General features: G+C 35.3%; 2 protein-coding genes and 2 long non-coding RNA genes across 4 annotated transcripts; 1 reads left to right on the forward strand and 3 right to left on the reverse strand.

Annotated features, from left to right (window-relative positions):
- Positions 1-3006, reverse strand: LOC138128280 (fatty acyl-CoA reductase wat-like). Its single transcript, XM_069044470.1, has 6 exons — positions 2656-3006; positions 2362-2610; positions 2168-2313; positions 1994-2103; positions 1691-1946; positions 1-145 (listed from the first exon to the last, which is right to left on the reverse strand). The coding sequence occupies exons 1-6, from the start codon at positions 2845-2847 to the stop codon at positions 1-3; spliced, it is 1098 nt and encodes a 365-aa protein (XP_068900571.1). The 5' UTR covers positions 2848-3006.
- A 3531-nt stretch (positions 3007-6537) lies between these two features.
- On the reverse strand, positions 6538-9005 carry LOC138128963 (uncharacterized). The gene is made up of 6 exons (XR_011158976.1): positions 8758-9005; positions 8464-8712; positions 8270-8415; positions 7494-7603; positions 6765-7446; positions 6538-6686 (listed from the first exon to the last, which is right to left on the reverse strand). It is a non-coding gene; the product is annotated as an uncharacterized lncRNA (long non-coding RNA).
- A 2949-nt stretch (positions 9006-11954) lies between these two features.
- On the reverse strand, positions 11955-13976 carry LOC138129333 (fatty acyl-CoA reductase wat-like). The gene is made up of 6 exons (XM_069045622.1): positions 13602-13976; positions 13308-13556; positions 13114-13259; positions 12940-13049; positions 12211-12892; positions 11955-12130 (listed from the first exon to the last, which is right to left on the reverse strand). The coding sequence occupies exons 1-6, from the start codon at positions 13791-13793 to the stop codon at positions 12031-12033; spliced, it is 1479 nt and encodes a 492-aa protein (XP_068901723.1). The 5' UTR covers positions 13794-13976; the 3' UTR covers positions 11955-12030.
- Positions 13977-18123: 4147 nt separating this feature from the next.
- Positions 18124-20160, forward strand: LOC138128801 (uncharacterized). The gene is made up of 3 exons (XR_011158918.1): positions 18124-18756; positions 18811-18969; positions 19915-20160. It is a non-coding gene; the product is annotated as an uncharacterized lncRNA (long non-coding RNA).
- Positions 20161-20229: the final 69 nt, after the last annotated feature.

Below are 20229 nucleotides of genomic sequence, written 5' to 3' on the forward strand. Positions count from 1 at the left end.
CTAATCTCGATTGCTTTCCTTATTAATCTGGTATTTAGTTGTTTTAGCCAGAACTACTGTCTTTTCAAGGTCGAACGTGTGGTCTTCATCTTCGAATTTGTGTTCCGCCAATGCTGATTTCTCCTTGTCATACTGCTTGATGGCCCTACTATGTTCTTTTAATCGATGGTATTTTTTTTTTTAGTCGATGATATTTTTACTAATTCAATATCCGCTACAATTCTTTTGTAATCGTGGAAATCATTCAAATTAAGTTTGTTTCATTGGTTGATGAACATTAAGTGACAGGTGAATGAAATTGTCATTGATATTGCTGCTACAATAGTATATTTCAAACCAAGGTAAGAAAGTGGTTTCTTGCAGACCGCAGGCAAAGATTATAAACCGAGTCGTAGACGAGGTTTGTAAGTGCCTAAGGTCTGCAAGGACACTTTCTTAACAAGGTTTGAATACAATTTTTTTCCCTACCGGCACAACTTTGTTGAAAAAAGTAAAAAAAAATCGTTATATTCGTGATTAAAACGAAAATTTTGAGAATTGAATAGTAGCCTGTGTTATTTGTTTAATTAACTTGTCATCGCATTTGAAGATTTGAGGTTTGTTCGAAAATTTAATATAAACAGGGTAAAGTAATCTACCTACCTAGCTTATCTGTTTATTTTCCAGTTTATATGATTGACCTGCCAACTTACTTCATTGAATTGGCTTTCATTTATCAATAACTTATTTCACTTTTGACACTTTTGACATTTGTATTTTGGTACAGTTTTACCATAAACATTTCATGATTAACTTTCTTACCTTAGGGAGAAAGTTGAATTTTCTCATCTCAAATGAGGTATCCACAGCCTACATTTCTAACCGGTAGGGAGAAAAAATATTTGTATTCTTAAAGTTGCGTTGGCTTTAATTGCGAAACGAGTAAATTGTTTATAATCATTTATTATTATTCTAGTAAGACTATTTTTTTTATTAAAGCTCCATTTTACTTCTGTTCTTTATAGATGGATTAATTTTACCCACTGCATACAATTTTATTCGTTACTCCACACACCCACACATACTTCTTCTCATTTTAGTTTAATTAACCATTAGAGACCAAATTTTTGTCATTATCATCCCCATTAATATCGTTAGAATAAAATAGAATGTGAAGAGTAAAATATCATGTGCAACCTCGAATCTGAAAATAAAAGAAATTGCCCTACATTAAATCCAAGCCATCCAGTGAATGAGATAGTTGACACTGCATCATTATCTTTACCTTTGCATTCTAATTGTAGCTTCTGGTAAAGTCCGCAATGGATCCTTGAGCAAGTAGACTCTTAATCCTTTTATAAAATTGCTACAATATGTATCCCAATTGACCATTCTAATGTCGAATGGGAACATTGTCCTATCTTCATCATCAATTCGATTCCATAAATCTTTTACGTTTCCATTCGTAAAATTCCAATTTGTATTTGTAAAGATACCAAACATGTCCAAGATTTTTTCTAGATATCTTACTTTGGCGAACGCTTGAGGTTTTTTGAACGTTAAAATGTAATAGAAATCATACAAAATTGCTAATGTGTGATTGTAGAGTATTTTGAATAAAGTGTACCAAAGAGAACTGGTAGTGCATATTACTCTGGGCGTCCATATAGCCTTACTGAAAGGATAACGATGCAAATATGGCTTAACTAACTTGATAAAATCTATGAAGCTAGTTGGATTATCGATGGAGGAGACGTAGTTGTATACGGGAATGGGGTCCTTCTGGGGTATGTCCCAAGCGCATGCTATCATTGCTGAAGTTACCAAATCGACAGGAACCAACTCCACGTTAAAACCTTCTTTATATAGAATAACTCTAAGTAATCCTAAAGAAAAAAATGCCGTGAAACCAAAAGCTGCAAAAGAATCGACCCAATTTTCGACAGGTTCCTTGCACGAAGAAGTCACTGAAACTTTTGTTATAAGTGCTTAGTGTCATAATTTGTTGGGTTACCTATTGCCGGTCGAAAAATTCCGATGGGTAATCCATCTGATATTTCTTTAATCATAGATTCCGCCATTGCTTTGGTGAAAGTATAAGTGTTTATCCATTTCTTTAGAATACTGTAGAGAGAAAAATGCTCTTCAGCTGTATTGCAAGATCTATAAAATTGTTTTAGTCTCTTACTTCGGTGTCCGTCGAGCAGCTTCTTCTAGTGAAAGTCTCTCCAACATAGATTCTGCTTGTTCATAATGCAAAGGATGATTGTAAATAACTTCATCAAGAGCGTCGAGGTGACAGTAGACATACGCCGTAGAAGTGTGCACCACAGACTAAAATATATTTTGAAAAACACTTCTCCAAATAATAATCGACTTTACTTTCAAATTTTCAAATTTTTTACACAATTCCAGTAAAGTCTTGGTTCCTTTAACATTCACATCATAAGCCGATTTGATGTTCTCGTTAAAATCGACCGTCGCAGCAACATGAAACACAATGTTGGTTTTTGAAATCAACTCTTGTCGATCTTCAAGTGTCAAACCTAGGTTTTCTTGGGTACAGTCTCCGTCCATCGCGGTTAGACGGTTCCTGTAATCTGGATGTTCGTCTCGTACTTTGTCAAAGAGCTAGAAAGAATAGTTTTTGATGGACTTTAATGTTAGTATATTTACCGCGCAATTAAAGATCTTGTCTAATCTTGCCGATGCGTTTTTGCCTTTTTTCGCCCTTATCAAAACGTAAATAGTAGCAACTTTAGTACTTCGCAAAAGTTTCTCGATGAGGACTTTTCCTACGAAACCGGTACCTCCAGTAATAAAAACTGTTTGGTTTTCGTAGAAATCAAGAATTTTTGATGGAGACATTTTTGCTTAGTTAGCAAGGGTATCTCTTTGGGCGTCAACTCGGTAACTGCTGTGTGAAAATAGTACGATTTTCACAGCAAACTTGAAATGACCCAGTTGGTTGAGGTTTTTTAAAGCTATAATTGACTGAAACATTTTTTAATAGATGCAATTATTGTCATTAACTTTATATAATTTTGTTTGTCGTTCCGAAACGGTCGATGATCCTTGTTATTTTCAAAGTGATAAAATGTCCCCATATAATTTTTTTAAAATGGGATATTTTTTAGTAGTTTTATATCTTCTATTGCAGAATCAACAAACTGCATTCAGAAACATCAACATTGAGGTTTGGTTAAAAAGAAATGAAGAAAGTAATTTAATAACCTATAGCTCGGTGGCCGCATGGCTGTCGGAGACAGTGCTCCGAGGTCGCGGTCCCGGCGCTAGTGGGTTCGAATCCCACCGAAGGGGGAGGATTTTTTCGAAGGAAGGAAACTCCGCCGGGCCATGGATGTGTGTGTGTGTCTAGTAGGGGCTGACGGTAGGGTGGTGGAAGGAAGAGCGACACTCTCCCGACACCACCGCGAGGTCAGCAGGGTTCAAATCCCAGGCCGGATGGCCTCCCATGGATGTTGTGATATTCGTGTTGTGTCGTCCAGAAAAAGGAGAGGAGAGAGGGTGGGCGTAGGTAGCCGGGGAAAGTACCCCGGAGCCCCGCCGCACCACAAAGGAAAAAAATATAGGCCTGTTAGGTGAAAGGGGAAAGGCAAAAAAAAAAAAAAATTAATAACCTATTAACACATAATCGAGGTACCCTTGAAGGCTAATAAATTCAAGGTAATCCTGTTAGTTTGCTTTTACATTTCACTGTTGTTATTGTTGTATATCATTAAAGACTTTCTTGTAAAAACTAATCACCCTTTCGTTCTAAGCAATATCATCCGTTTAATTTTAGATCAAACTATTCCAGTGTAAGAACATTTAAACTGTCAAACATTTGATTTTGAAAAATAGTGCTCTACTTCAAAAACGACACCTTTCTTCGCCAAAGTCTTTTTAGGATGTCTACAAATTATACACTGTTCTCATCCAAGTCTTTTTTCATGTCTTTCATTTATGTAAAGTTTTAGTGTAATAAATAGCTACAAATATGCAGATTTGCTAACTTATTGCTTGATTTAACCGGGCAGTTAGTTATTGCGCCGTTCCAGAAACCGGGCATGATGTGATTGGTGACTTTCTAACGTTTCTAGAGCAACGCTTGATTTAACCGGTCGTTAAGTTATCGGGCCGTTTTAGAAACCGGGCAGTAGTCGCTTATCTTTTAGTCAAATTTCAATTCACTGGCGACAAGTCAAAATAATATTAATTATTATTTATGCCTTGCTCCTGATTCCTCCAAGTATCCATAATAATACCGGGATATCAAAAATTATCTTGGTCAAAGGTGGTGATAGATTTTCAAATAATTGTCGAAGCTTTGTGTCAAATCATTTTTTGAATGTCAAAATCAATTTCGAGAGCACTTGCCACACTTTGCAGTAGCGCCGAAGGATTTTTATGCATGCCTTACAAATTGTGTTGGTGTGTTTTGCGAAACTGGCTCTGTTACTCATAAAAAAAGGTGCTGGTAGGCCATTCGTTCGTACCGAAGAAATCGTCACACTAAATAAGTTGAGACGGACGTTTTCCAATCCATAACCTGTGACCACCTTTGACCAAGATAATTTTTGATATCCAGGTATAATTTATAGAATACATATTCCTACTTAAAATCAATAACGGGCGTCATAGAAGTTTTCACTTCTGTGGTGCGGTCTTAAGCACACGCTCTTTTTTTTTTTATTTCGTACCCTTTTTGTTGTACTTATCTCTTGTGTCCTCGTTCACCGCGCGATTTGTTTTTATTTTCCTTTCTAAGGCTTTCCTTTTGCGGCGAAGCTCGCCGGAAGCATTCCGCAAGTTTCATTCTCCGGCTACCGGGCAGGTCGTCACCACCCTTCCTTCTCAGTGATCACAGCTACCACCAGAAAGAAGATCTCCACCGAAGTCAAAGAAAAAGTAAATGGTTATTAAGGGGAGTTTGTCTCAACGAGAACAATAAGCAACAAAAAAAAAACGTAACACTATCTATAATTGATTTCATATAAATGTTCATCAAGTGAGCTGTGCATTTGTAAAAGCACCTTTAATTTAGTTACATTACAAAAGTCACATTCATGAAGGTCATGTCCAATAAATCTTTACTTGGTAAAATACAAAGACAAAAACAAATAACAATTACTTTAATTTAATCAGTAAAAAGACGTAACATTGCTTTTGAAATCAGCAATGTTAAAATGGACAAAAACTAAAAAATTAGTCAAATCGAGTTCGCGCAGAGCAAGCAACTTTGAAAGTTAAAGTCACTAGCTTTATCTTTACTACCAACAGAAAATCAGATTTTCATGGCTTGCTTAGATGCACATTTATATGAAATTGAGTACCTATATAAAATAGTTATGTGGTGCAGCTCGCTGGGAAAACTTTTCAAATTTTGAAGTTGCCGTTTTACAGTATACAGTATACAGGGTGTTCCAGAACTCGCTCCCCAGAAAAAAGAGCAGAAATCTTTATAAAAAGTAAATAAATAATCCCAAAGAAATGTTGTTCTAGCTTGAACGGTATTCGAGAAAAGAACATGGACCAGCAGGATTGTCTCAGAGAATTTAGGATTCGCAGGATCTCTCAGATCATATTCCGATTTTGTCCAAATCGTCTCAGAATCTTCTCCAGACGCAGTCGACGTCTTCACCACCCCGCACCACCTCGTGGAGACACCACCGGGCACCGCGCCGGCCAGGAAGGGGGCGAGCCCCGACTCCGGAAAAGCTCCGCCAGGCTGCCACAACACCCGCCAATACCTTGTACGGTCCTCCACAGACCACTTCTCGGCCCCACTGGACCATCCGAACGAAGACCGACACACCACTGTAGAGGTTGTTTTTGTAAGAGGTACATAGGCGGAGCCAACAACCTGCGCGAAGCTGACGTCATAGTTATGAGCAGTGGCGTAACCAAATTATTTCAATTTATTTTATATTTTTTATTAATTAAAACCTTGTTCTATTCCATTTGTCTTACAGAGAACTCTATTGTTACATTTTAAAATTCGAATCGTTTTCGAACATTATACCACCGTGGACAGGACTCGTGGCAATTTCCGTTTTCCGCTGAACACCAAAAAAAGCCCCGGTCGGAAGGAGGGGCAAAACTATAAAACGGGGGAACCAGTGAAGATCCGGTCTTTCTCGGGTCCTTTTTCGTCGATTTGTCACGGTTTTGTCGTCAGATTCGTGCAGGAGTGTATAGAGGGCTGAAAGGGGTGAGTTGTTGAGCGTCGGGAAAAGAATGTGGAGACGTCGAGGATCCGAAGAGAGAGGAGGACAGGAGCGTCCGAGAAGTCCGAATCCAGACGCCGGGCAGGTCCCCGACGGAAAATACGAATGAAGGTACGATCTAAATACTTAAATGACATTTATCTTTTTGACATTGTTATTGTTTTCCACGGCTCGCTTGATATTTTTTCAAATTTATTAATAAAACATCGTAACGTAATAAAAATTTTATTTATTTTCTTGAATTTTTATTTCCCATAAGTCAACGAGTTAGACATAATTGAAATTAAAAAAAACAGCCTGTATATTATTATTATCATTATCACCGTGATTCTATATGAAGAAACTAATTAATTAGTTTTGAATCCAAATTATTTTAAACTATCTATTAGAGACCACATTTTCGCCATCATAATCCCCACCAAAATCGTCAGAATAAAATAGAATGTAAAGAGTAAAATATTTTGTGCAACCTCAAATCTGAAAACAAAAATTGCAATACATTCATTTCAGATCATGCAGTGTCTGGGATAATTTACGCTGCATTATCATTTTTACCTTTTCATTTTAATCCTTGCTTCTGGTAAAGTGCACAACGGATCCTTGAGCAAGTAAATTCTTATTCCTTTTAGAAAATTACCATAAAATGTATCCCATTTGACCGATCTGATGTCGAAAGGGAACATTATTCTATCTTCGTCAGTAATTCGATGCCATAAATCCCTTACGTTTCCATTGGTAAATTTCCAACTTATATTCGTAAAGGTACCAAACGTGTCAAAGAGTTTTTCTAGATATCTTATTTTGACAAATGCTTTCGGTTTTTTGAACGTTAAAATGTAATACACATCACACAGGACTGCTACCGTGCGATTACAGAGTATCTTTAACAAAGAGTACCAAAAATAACTGGTAGTCCATATAAATGTGGGCATCCATATCGCCTTACTCAACGGATAACGATACATTTGTGGTTTAATTACTTTGATAAAATCTATGAATCTAGTTGGATTATCGATGGAGGAAACGTAGTTGTATACAGGAATAGGGTTCTTCTGGGGTATGTCCCAAGCGCATACTATCATAGCTGAAGCTACCAAATCGACAGGAACGCACTCCATATTACTATCTTCTTTATATAGAATAACTCTAAGTAATCCTAAAGAAAAAAATGCCGTGAAACCAAAAGCTCCATAAGAATCGACCCAATTTTCGACAGGTTCCTTGTACGAAGAAGTCACTAAAACTTTTGTAATAAGTGCTTGGAGTTATAATTTGTTCGGTTACCTATTCCCGGGCGAAAAATTCCGATCGGTAATCCATCTGATATTTTTTTAATCATAGATTCCGCCATAGCTTTGGTATAAGTATAAGTGTTAGTCCATTTCTTTAGAATACTGAAAAGAAAAATGCTAAATCAACGTTTCGTAGAAATCTAACACAGACTTTCTCGAGAATGATCTTTAGATCTACGTTTATTGCAAGGTCTATAATAGTATATTTCAAACCAAGGTAAGAAAGTGCTTTCTTGCAGACCGCAGGCAAAGATTGTAAACCGAGCCGTAGGCGAGGTTTGTAATAGCCCAAGGTCTGCAAGGGCACTTTCTTAACAAGGTTTGAATACTATTTTTTCCCTACCGGCACAACTTCGTTGAAAAAAGTCAAAAAAAGATGGTTACATTTCTGATTAAAACAAAAATTTTGAGAATTGAATAGTAGGCTGGGTTATTTTTTAAAATTAACTTGTCATCGCATTTGAAAATTTGACGTTTATTCGAAAATTTGATATAAACAGAAGTTGTAGTACCTACCTAGCTTATCTGTTTATTTTCCAGATTATATGATTGATCTACCAACTTGTTTTATTGAATTGGCTTTCATTTATCAATTAGTTATTTCACTTTTGACACTTTTGACATTTGTATTTTGGTACAGTTTTACCATAAACATTTCATGATTAACTTTCTTACCTTAGCGAGAAAGTTGAGTTTTCTCACCTCAAATGAGGTATCCACAGCCTACATTTCTAACCGGTAGGGAAAAAAATTGTTTTAGTCTCTTACCTCGGTGTCCGTCGGAAAGCCTCCTCTAGTGAAAGTCTCTCCAACATAGATTCTGCTTGTTCATAGTGCAAAGGATGATCGTAAATAACTTCATCGAGAGTGTCGAGATGAGATTGGACATACGCCGTAGAAGTGTGCACCACCGACTTAAATATATTTTGAAAAAGACTTCTCTGAATTATAATCAATATTACCTTCAAATTTTCAATTTTTTTGCAGAATTCCAACACAATCTTAGTTCCTTTAACGTTCACATCATACGCCGATTTGATGTTTTCGTTAAAACCTACCGTCGCAGCAACATGAAAGACGATATTGGTTTTTGAAATCAACTCTTGTCGATCTTCAAGTGCCAAACCGAGGTTTCCTTGGGTACAGTCGCCGGATATCGCAGTTACACGGTTCTTGCAATCGGGATGCTCCTCTCGTAGCTTGTCAAAGAGCTGAAAACAATCATTTTTGATGGACTTTAATGTTAGTATATTTACCGCGCAATTAAGGATCTCGTCTAATCTTGCCGATGGCTTTTTGTCTTTTTTTGCCCTTATCAAAACGTAAATGGTGGCAACTTTAGTGCTTCGCAAAAGTTTCTCGATGAGGACTTTTCCTATGAAACCGGCACCTCCAGTAATAAAAACACTTTGATTCTCATAGAAATCAAGAATTTTTGATGGAGACATTTTTGCTGAGTTAGCAAGCATATCTCCTTGGGCGTCAACTCGATAACTGCTGTGCGAAAATAGTACGTTCTTCACAGCAAACTTGAAACGACGAGGTTTTCTAAAGCTATAATTGATTGAAACATTTCTTTATAGTTGTAATTATTTTTATTAACTTTATATAATTTTGTTTGTTATTCCGGAACGGTCGACAATCTTTGTTATTTTCAAAGTGATAAAATGACCCCTAATTATTTATTTTTTTTTATCGGATATAGTTTTAGTAGTTTTATATCTTCGATTGCAGAATCAACAAAATGCATTCAGAAATATCAAGATCAAGGTTTCGTTTAAAAAGAAATGAATAAATTAATTTAATAACCTATTAACACATAATCTAGAAACCTTTGAAGGCTAATAAATTCAAGGTAATCCTGTTAGTTTGTTTTCACATTTTACTGTTGTTATTGTTGTATATCATTAAAGACTTTCTTGTAAAAACTAATCACCTTTTCGTCGTAAGTATGATAATGCGTTTAATTTTAAATATAACTATTCCACTATAAAAACATTTAAATTGTCTTTCTGAGTAAACATTTGAATTTGAAAGATAGTGACCTACTTAAAAATCAACACCTTTCTTTGGCAAAGGCTTTTTCATGTCTTTCATTTTTAATGTAATAAATAGGTACAATAAGCAAATTTGCTATCTGTTAGTTTGATAGATCAGGTTGTGCAGATAAAGCTGAATCTGGTTATCGATAAAGGATCATTAATTTTTATTAATAAGCTAGTCACGTAGAATACTAACTTCTCACTAAGAAAAGTGAAGAAGATTAAAAACCTAGAAGTCATTTATTAAATTGATGTTGAATGAAAGATTAAAATTATTCGTGATTATAATAATACAGGGTATCTATAAATGATTGTCTGGTCCAACTTGCTATGAAAACTTGCCAAATTTTGAATGTGTCGCTTCATACAAGTGTTTATGATTTTTTGATGAAAGAAGATAGAGCAAAAAAGACATGATGCCTTCTTTTCAAATGTCAGTTGTGTTTTGGAAATGTAACACTTTTTTTGAGTTGAGTTTCGTTTTCTGTGGAATTATAATAAATCAACTGCTTTCACAAGTAAACAACATTCGTTTTTTCAATCTCACGATGGTTCTCACCGTAGAACATAAAACTTTTTTAATCAGTAGTAGATTATTTCATTAAGAGCAGAAGTGAATCTTTTTGTGCCAAACCCAGAGATTGAAGACCGAGGCGAAGTCGAGGTCGCCAACCGGGCAAATTTGCAGTACCAGTAATTCTTACTTCTCTTGTTGCAATATTATTGGTACCTGAAGATTCGATAATATTAGTAAATTCTCAACGCTATGTAACTTATCCGATGTACTTTTTACAAATTTCCAGCTAAAACTTTTCCAAAATGGAGAATTATTACGATTTGTAAATTATTTAGTGTCCTGAACTTTTACTAAAACAGCAGAGCCCAAATCTTCGATATCTCCCATTGTCAAATTGGTGACTTCATTGCATCGACAAGCGCCGGTTGCACCTAGTATCAACATAACCTACTACCTAGCCAGATATTTTTCATCTATTTTCTATGTAGAAATCATACACTTTTCGGGACTTTGGTGGGATTAGATCCTGCATAAAGTTTGCCGCGATGTGCGTCTGGAGGCGTGCAATGCATTTCGTTTTCAGTTGCATTGAGCATACTTCAGTTATTAGCTAAACATAACAAAAATTATCAAAACGTGAATAGCAAACGATAACAACTGACAACTATTTACTTTTTAACACTGAACGGCCACCTTGCGCTATTTTTGATTTTGACGTCTGAGTCATCTCACATCCATGGGCACGCCCACGCGGGGCGACTTGTGTTACACCACAGTGGAACCGGTTAAATATTGAGTAATAATTTCGTTATTTCGCTTTTTTTAATAGGGATAATTTAATTCTATGCAGATACGAGTACACAAAGACGAGATTTTCGACCACTTAAAGATAAAAGTTACTTTCGAAACGGTACCAAAGTTGTGCCATTTTCGGTTTATTCGGTGCAAAATTGTATTGAAGAATTTCAAGCTGAATTTCGAAATTTTGCTGTAGATCACATAGAGTTAAGAAAACTTTGGACAGAGCTGTAAATTTGCTTCTTGGAACTGGTACCTAGTGTCTTGCGAAAACCAGGCAGTGGAGTGGAAAACGTGCAGACGAAATTGTTGTTAATACTCAAGATAATGGAAAGATTAGGTACATCTTTGCAATAGACTTGTCGACAACGTAAGCAATAATGTCTAGGTGTGCATTTAATGCTTTCAACATACGAGTATAAGATGTTTGGTATTCAATGTTACCAAACATATAGTCAGAGACATGTCATGCTCTAATTACAAACCTTTTTGATAACCTGGTACTCACATTAGGTACCTAGATATAAAATAAATTTAGTCAAAAATGTCACTTCTTAACGTGGCTCTAACCTAACTTTTGTCACTGATCTTCTAAGATATCCTTCACAATGTTGTGGAAAATTCTAAGGCTTCTGGATCAACTTTCCAATTACACACAAGATAAATGTATCGAACCATCAAATTAATTTGCCATCGAGTCATCCATGGATTTGAATTCGTATGTCTTTTGCGATTGATATGGTTGAATGGTTGATAATGGGATCTAAAGTTACATAAGTTTAAATAGGTAATTTTTTAAAATTGATTTGTAATTTTGAAATTAGATCCAAAAAACATAGCCTTCACATCTATTTTTGTTGTTAATTTCAATTTTTCGTCAGATCTGCCCAAGACCTAACCTATGTTCCACGCTGTGCATGTTTATTGGAGTGTGGAGTTCAAGTAACGACATACGATTGCGGATTCATTAAATAACTCGCTTACAAATTAATTTGATCGGTCGATATTTACCTTAATTCCCTGTAATTACGATTATCTACAACCTGTTGGGAAAGATATTATAAAAAAGGAAGCACGACATTGAACCAGATTTATTTATCAGTACGGATGTATAATTATTATTATTACTGTGATATGAACAAACTAATTAATTTGTTATTAATCCAATTAATTTAAACGATTAGAGACCACATTTTTGCCATGATAATCCCTACTAAAATAGCCAGAATAAAATAGAATATGAAGAGTAAAATATTATGGGCAACCTCAAATCTGAAAACAAAAAAATTGCAATACATTCATTTCAGACCATGCAGTGTCTGGGATAATTTACGCTGCATTATCATCTTTACCTCTTCATTTTAATTCTTGCTTCTGGTAAAGTGCACAACGGATCCTTGAGCAAGTAGATTCTTATTCCTTTTGAAAAATTGTTATAATATGTATCCCATTTGACCGATCTGATGTCGAAAGGGAACATTATTCTATCTTCGTCAGTAATTCGATGCCATAAATCCTTTACGTTTCCATTGGTAAATTTCCAGCTTGTATTCGTGAAGATACCAAACAAGTCGAACAGTTTTTCTAGATATCTTACTTTGACAAACGCTTTCGGTTTTTTGAACCTTAAAATGTAATACATATCACACAGGATTGCTACCGTGCGATTACAGAGTATCTTGAACAAAGAGTACCAAAAAGAACTGGTAGTCAATATTAATGTAGGCATCCATATCGCCTTACTCAACGGATAACGATACATTTGAGCTTTCATTATTTTGAGAAAATCTATGAATCTAGTTGGATTATCGATGGAGGACACGTAGTTGTATACAGAAATGGGGTTCTTCTGGGGTATATCCCAAGCGCATGCTATCATTGCTGAAGTTACCAAATCGACAGGAACCAACTCTATGTTGCAATCTTCTTTATATAGAATAACTCTAAGTAATCCTAAAGAAAAAAATGCCGTGAAACCAAAAGCTGCAAAAGAATCGACCCAATTTTCGACAGGTTCCTTGTACGAAGAAGTCACTGAAACTTTTGTTATAAGTGCTTAGTGTTATAATTTGTTGAGTTACCTATTGCCGGTCGAAAAATTCCGATTGGTAATCCATCTGATATTTCTTTAATCACAGATTCCGCCATTGCTTTGGTGAAAGTATAAGTGTTTATCCATTTCTTTAGAATACTGTAGAGAGAAAAATGTTCGTAAAATCTATTGCAAAATCTATAAAACTGTTTTAGTCTCTTACCACGGTGTCCGTCGGAAAGCCTCTTCTAGTGAAAGTCTCTCCAACATTAACTCTGCTTGTTCATAATGCAAGGGATGATCGTAAATAACTTCATCGAGAGCGTCGAGATGACAGTAGACATACGCCGTAGAAGTGTGCACCACCGACTAAAATTTATTTTGATAATGACTTCTCGAAATAATAATCGACTTTACCTTCAAATTTTCAAAGTTTTTACGCAATTCCAGTAAAGTCTTGGTTCCTTTAACATTCACATCATAAGCTGATTTGATGTTTTTGTTAAAATCTACCGTCGTAGCAACATGAAACACAATGTTGGTTTTTGAAATCAACTCTTGTCGATCTTCAAGTGTCAAACCTAGGTTTTCTTGGGTACAGTCTCCGTCCATCGCGGTTAGACGGTTCCTGTAATCTGGATGTTCGTCTCGTAGTTTGTTAAAGAGCTAGAAAGAATAGTTTTTGATGGTCTTTAATATTAGTATATTTACCGTGCAATTAAAGATCTCGTCTAATCTCGCTGATGGCTTTTTGCCTTTTTTCGCCCTTATCAAAACGTAAATAGTGGCAACTTTAGTGCTTCGCAAAAGTTTCTCGATGAGGACTTTTCCTACAAAACCGGTACCTCCAGTAATAAAAACTGTTTGGTTTTCGTAGAAATCAAGAATTTTTGATGGAGACATTTTTGCTTAGTTAGCAAGCGTATCTCCTTGGGGCGTCAACTGCTGTGTGAAAATAGTACGATTTTCACAGCAAACTTGAAATGACCCAGTTAGTTGCGGTTTTCTAAAGCTATAATTGACTGAAACGTTTTTAAATAGATGTAATTATTGTCATTAACTTTATATAATTTTGTTTGTCGTTCCGAAACGGTCGATGATCCTTGTTATTTTCAAAGTGATATATTTTTTTTTTTATGGGATATCGTTTTAGTAGTTTTATATTTTCTATTGCAGAATCAACAAACTGCATTCAGAAACATCAACATTAAGGTTTGGTTAAAAAAAAATGAAGAAAGAAATTTAATAACCTATTAACACATATTCGAGGTACCCGTGAAGGCTAATAAATTCAAGGTAATCCTGTTAGTTTGCTTTTACATTTCACTGTTGTTATTTTTGTATATCATTAAAGACTTTCTTGTAAAAACTAATCACCCTTTCGTCGTAAGCATCCGTTTAATTTTAGATAAAACTATTCCACTGTAAAAACATTTAAACTGTCAAACATTTGATTTTGAAAAATAGTGCTCTACTTCAAAAATGACACATTCCTTCGCTAAAGGCTTTTTAGGATGTTTACAAATTATACACTGTTCTCATCTAAGGTTATTTACGAGTACATCAAAAAATTCTGTAAATATTATAACGGTCCGAGTGATACCACATTCCTCAAGCGAAATCTGCCAACCTTTCTATGAAAATGCAGGTACGCGTCCTGTCCGAACACAACACAAAGATAACAGTTTTCATGGGAAAAGAGACATTGCAAAGTTTACCCGTTCGACAATTTGGGGAGTCCAGTTAAAATTAGGGGATAATTGAATTAATGAATTTGATGTTAGCAGGTTTCAAATTGAGAGAACCACAAAATTAATGTTCATTATAATATTGCCGTTATAACTTTTTATCTGCTCCGCCCACTAAAATTGATCAATCAGAATCAAAGGCAGATTCAATCTGTACAACTTTTCATCACATTTGCCACGTAAAAAAGTTAAGGTTAGAATTTTACTGTCAAGTCCACAATTATTGTTTTAGGTTCTAAAAAATAAAATGTCATTAAGACAATTCGAATGTCGGAAATTTTTACTGTGTAAATCAGATCGTCTTAACAACCTATTTGATTGGTAACTAAGAAAATGAAATGGGCGGGGCAGATAAAATGTTACGTTGTCCTTAGTATAGGTTAATTGACATTTTTTTGGCATTCTCAAATTTGTGGCATATTTGTAATTAAAGGGCGAGAATTGCAAATTAGAAACAGAGCGCTTTATCGTGGAAAATAACTAGAATCGTTTGCACTTTTAGTTAGAAAAGTAACAAAGCAAAGTAGAAAGGGAGTCGGAAGAAAACAGGGACAACACGGTAACGGTAAAGCCAGGTAATCGTAGAAATCAGAGGTGTGAGTGAGAGAGAGAGAATGAAAATTAGGAATTAATTATTAATTAGAACAGTTGGGGGGAATCAAACCAATGTAGAACAATTTTTAGAAGTAGCAGATCAACGGAATTTAGTTGCATGACATGACACTTACGTAACAGTGTCACAAAATAACAGTTTTTCCAGACAATTCGAAGATTTTAATGACTATGTGAATTACAGAAGTTGTGATCCCTGATCCTGTACTTGTCCCAGAACGTGCACATTCATCAAAATTCTCAGGCAAAGTGTTATAGGTTTTTCAACGTACCAAAATTTGTGAACTCAATCTCAGAGAAAAGATAATCTATTACATGGATCGTTATAAGCGAAAAACAATTTCAAAATTAAAAACTTTATAAGAAAACTAAAAATAATGAAATAAAATGTTTGGATAATTGTTTGTCTTTGTGTTTTAATAAATAAAACCATAATATGAAAAATAGGTAAATAAAAACAAAAAAATATGTCCGTATGCAACTAATTATACATTCGATTAAATTTGAATAGATCTAGACAGTCTTACTATGTTTAATTGTCTGTGGTTCTAATTCAACAGCAAATTATGTACATTCGGTCTGGTCCTAACAAAAGTCTAAATTTAAACATTTAAAATAATGATGGAAAACGAAAGCTACGCTTATAAGGCCGTTACAAGGCCCATGATAATTGTTTCTGCAGAGTGGCCATAAAACAAAAGAAGACAGAACCTTATTGCGCGCCCTCTATTTTACATGAAATGGTAAAAGCGTGTTTGATTTGTGGGGCAAAAGATGTTCGCTTATTTGAAATTCCCGCAATATGAAACAAAGACAAAAATGGTTCGAAGCTTTTAAAACGTTTTGCGGTAAGCAAATTAATGGAGACAATGATAAGGACAACCTTTTAATTTGTATTTGTAATATAAAAGACTACAAAAATTACGGATTACTCAGAAATTTGTGAGCGGCATTTTCAACAAGACTTTATAATTACAACCCCCAAAAGACGACGCTTATGTAAAGATGCTGTTCCTTGTCCTTCTATTTTTGTAAGTATCTATAATTAAAAAAGACTTGTGGTGTTTATTGATAGGTACATGAAATATACAAAGAAGCGAAGTCAACCACGAAATATGAAAAAACAAAATGAGCTTCCTCTTCTCATTTTTCGATCAATTACTTATTAGTTTTCACAGTCATAATCAGGGACCTCCAGTTATTAATTACTGTTATCTTATTAATGTGTTTGTTTTTTAGACTTTTCCCACTGAAACTCCGATTGAAATTCCTGTACCCCAAAATCCTGTAGTCTTTCATCATTCCAACTGTTCCAATCACATCCAAATCAATTCAACTAAATAGTATTTCTGCAGAGTATATGCCACTAAATGGCTGAGATAATGGGCTCTCATTTGCTAGAAAATCCAATACTTTCAACTTGTCTGGTACATAAAATTTGCGAGCTGATATTAACTGCAACGCTGAAATCTGTTTTAGATAGTACATATTTGTCAAGAAAAAACAGATTTATTAAAGATGAAATGTGCTATCCAGAACAAACTACTTTGCAGAAAAATATTAAAGTTATAAATTGTTCTAACCTACCTTGTGTTATGATTTCATGTTTTTTTGCAATTCTAATTTATTAGTATTTTGCTAGTCCAGAATGTATCCAAAATAACCTCGGATCTTGGATATTTTATAGCATTCATGTTTCAATTGATGTTTGAAGCACTTAACCTCAAAGTAAAAAGTGGAAAAAGTGTAAATCGACTGTGTTCGAAATCGATAGATGGAGCGCAAAAAGGTTCTGCCGCCCGAAATGTCACAGAAACAAAGTTTATATGGAAAAATCGAAAATTGAAACGGCCTTATAAGCCTAGCTTTTTGATTCAGATGGCCTTGAAAGTAGAACCGAGCTGATTGGTCACTTTGGTCAAGTAGGGGTAGCGAAAGTGGGGTGCGCCAGAAATGATAAAACCGAATGCGGAACGGGAAACGAGGCTTTTTTGATACACTCGGGGTTTGATCTCCAAAGTAGCCCGAGGTAGTATCGAATGCATGAAAAACTAGTACAGCAAAACGTCATAGATTTGTCAACTTTTCAAAAATGTTGTAGTGTAATTAATGTCCAACATGTGAAGTAGATAGCCTAAACACGTTTGACGTTGGGTTGACCATATTAAATTCGAACTGTCATAATGACAGACGTTTATATTTGACATTTTCATGCAGCTCAATTTACTCCAACAAAATTTTGCTGTACTAGTTTTTTATTAATTCGATAGTAGGTTCATTACTTCCAGCAGCCATTTTGTGACCACATTTACAAGGTAAATTATTTTTCTAATTCTTGTACATTATTTGTAATCGCGTTTTAATTAGTCAAACAGCATTTAGTTCTTTATCGCGAAGTATGCATTCTTGCATTTACCTATTGGGGAAACGTGCTCTTGTCAAGGGGAATTAGTATACAATTATTATAAAACATTTCCATTCATTATTTATGTTTTGGAGTCTCGAGTTCGGGAAGCTACCGCCAGTGTCCGTCGCACTCAATTAGCTGTGGTCCGGCGTAAGAGCACAAAATTAGCCGCGTCACCCCAAGGGAGCCAGCGACCAAACTAGGCCAGCTGACACGTGAAGAGAGGTACCCTGTGGCCCTGTTAGAACCTTTTTCCCTTTTATTTTCGACCACCGGAGTAGACCAGGGTGATCTATGAGATTCCAGGGCATCGCGTCGGGTTTAATTTAATTGGGGAAACAAGTCAAATCTAAATGGGATCACATAGTTCGCATCTTAAACTCGTATAATGCTATGCGCGCCAGAAACTTATGTATTTGCCCAGCTTAGGGCCGTATTTATAGTTCTAAACTTAAGATTAACTTGGGTAAGAACGTCTCAAGCATAAGCTTTTTCTTATAATTTGTTTCGTTTTATAGTCATCTGTTCGGCTAAACTCGGGTGAGACAGTCACAAGTGGCGCGTTTCCATAGTAACCTTTCAAGATCTGTCAAATTTTTAAAAATATTTTCTGTGTTCTTGCGTTCTTGCTCGTTTTTATTCAATTAAGAATCATGAAAACGGCCAACTACACTGAAAAAGAAAAAATAATTTTGGCCTCATTTGTTCGAGAAATGGGCGGTGAAATAGAAAATAAAAAAACCGATGCTACTTCGGTTCAAAAGAAACAGGACGCATCGGAGAAAATAGCGGCTCATTACAACAGCCAGCCAGAAGTTGCTACAGCACGAACATCAAAGCAATTGAAGAAGTTATGGGCTAATTTAAAACAAAAGTAAGTTCATGTACTTTTAAATGAAAAATATAATGCTCCTGCACTTTGAAATCTATAATAGGAAACGTGCCGAAAACACAAAACATATTTTCTCTATGTTGAAAACTGGTGGTAGTCCACCAGATGCAGAGTCCACTGATCCATTAATGAAACTGGTGGATGCAGCCGCACCAAATGTTGATTTGTTCTTAGAATGTGATTGGGACTCAACAGCTGCATTTGGACGTAGTTTTATTATTAATTGATTTAAACTAAAATTTACGGAATATTATTATATAGGTTCTCGAGATACTTGTGCAATTACTGTTGCGACAAACTCTGTGACGTTTACCACCAGTCCTGCCACTACCGCTGCCGCCGCTACCATCAGAACAAGTCGGGCTGAAAGTTGTGATTTGGAAGTATACCCACACATGAATATTTTACCAACGTGTACCGGTTTGTTTACGTTACACCATAGACATCTACTATATCCTCTAGACATTGCATAGCCTGCATCAGAGACAATCTGGACACAACTCTAGCCTGCACACTACGCGCCTATTGGTAAGGGCAAAAATGTGCATATTGTGTTGCATATACATAAAGATAGGTAACAATAACAATTCAATTTTTTCATTATTAAATTATCATCTTTTGGAATTCGAAGAATTTGAGGGCCATCACTTAGTTGAACTTATAAAACTTATTCAAAAATTCGATTACATAATTTTAATAACATATTTAATCGAAATATTAAGGGTGATATAGTATTAGACAGAAACTTAATAAGACTGTTTGTACATGTAACTATCTAGAACATGCCATTCCGTTTTATACTAGTTTATTATGGTTGTGTATGTTAATGTTTAATTAATTGATGTGTCTACATAAGCACATATAAATTTTCTCTTTTATAGATGGATATTGAATACAGAATACATATAACCATTATCTATTTATAAGAAATTGGCGAAAATCATTTCCTAGGGCCAGTTTATAGAAGCAAAATTAAGTTAATCGTAATTAAATGCAAGATTAACTGAACACGTGATCAGATTGAACCAATCGAAGTTCCAGGTTGATGGGTTAATCGCGCATTAAAATTTAATTCGAATTAAATATTTAATTCTCTTTCTATAAACTGGCCATAAGAGTCATCAAATTTTAAATGTAATTTGGTAGTGCGTATGTAGGCCGTTAACATTACATTTGCCCTTAGAAAGATGGCGGATTTTGGCTACAGAAATTTTACCTCTTCCACAACCAATGCAATGTCTAGAGGATATAGTAGGTATAATACATACTCGTAGATGTCTATGGGTTACACTTTACAGTATTATATCTACAGTATCTCTGGTTTGATCATAATTTTACTCAATCTGATCCTGATTTTATTCACAGAGAAAAACACAGAGCAATTAAGTACTACCCCTGCTTCACCATCATCCTTTGTGCCTGAATTATATTCCGCTCCCCATTCCTCCCATGAAACGGCGTCCACGATTTTAAGACCTCCAATAAATACCGGCCCAAAACGTAAAACAAAGAGATTTTACAAGAAAGAAGATGAGGAAAAATTGTTACGTATACAAAAAATTAAAGAAGCAATCAAGCAACAAAATGAATTACATCAAATAAGAATGGCTAGTGCGATGGAGGAATTTTTTGTAGCAACCGCCAACGCAAAATTAGTAGCTTCAAAATTAACGAACGAGC

The sequence above is a fragment of the Tenebrio molitor genome, chromosome 4 (genome assembly GCF_963966145.1).
Source record: "Tenebrio molitor chromosome 4, icTenMoli1.1, whole genome shotgun sequence".
In the NCBI taxonomy this organism is placed as follows: Eukaryota; Metazoa; Arthropoda; class Insecta; order Coleoptera; family Tenebrionidae; genus Tenebrio; species Tenebrio molitor.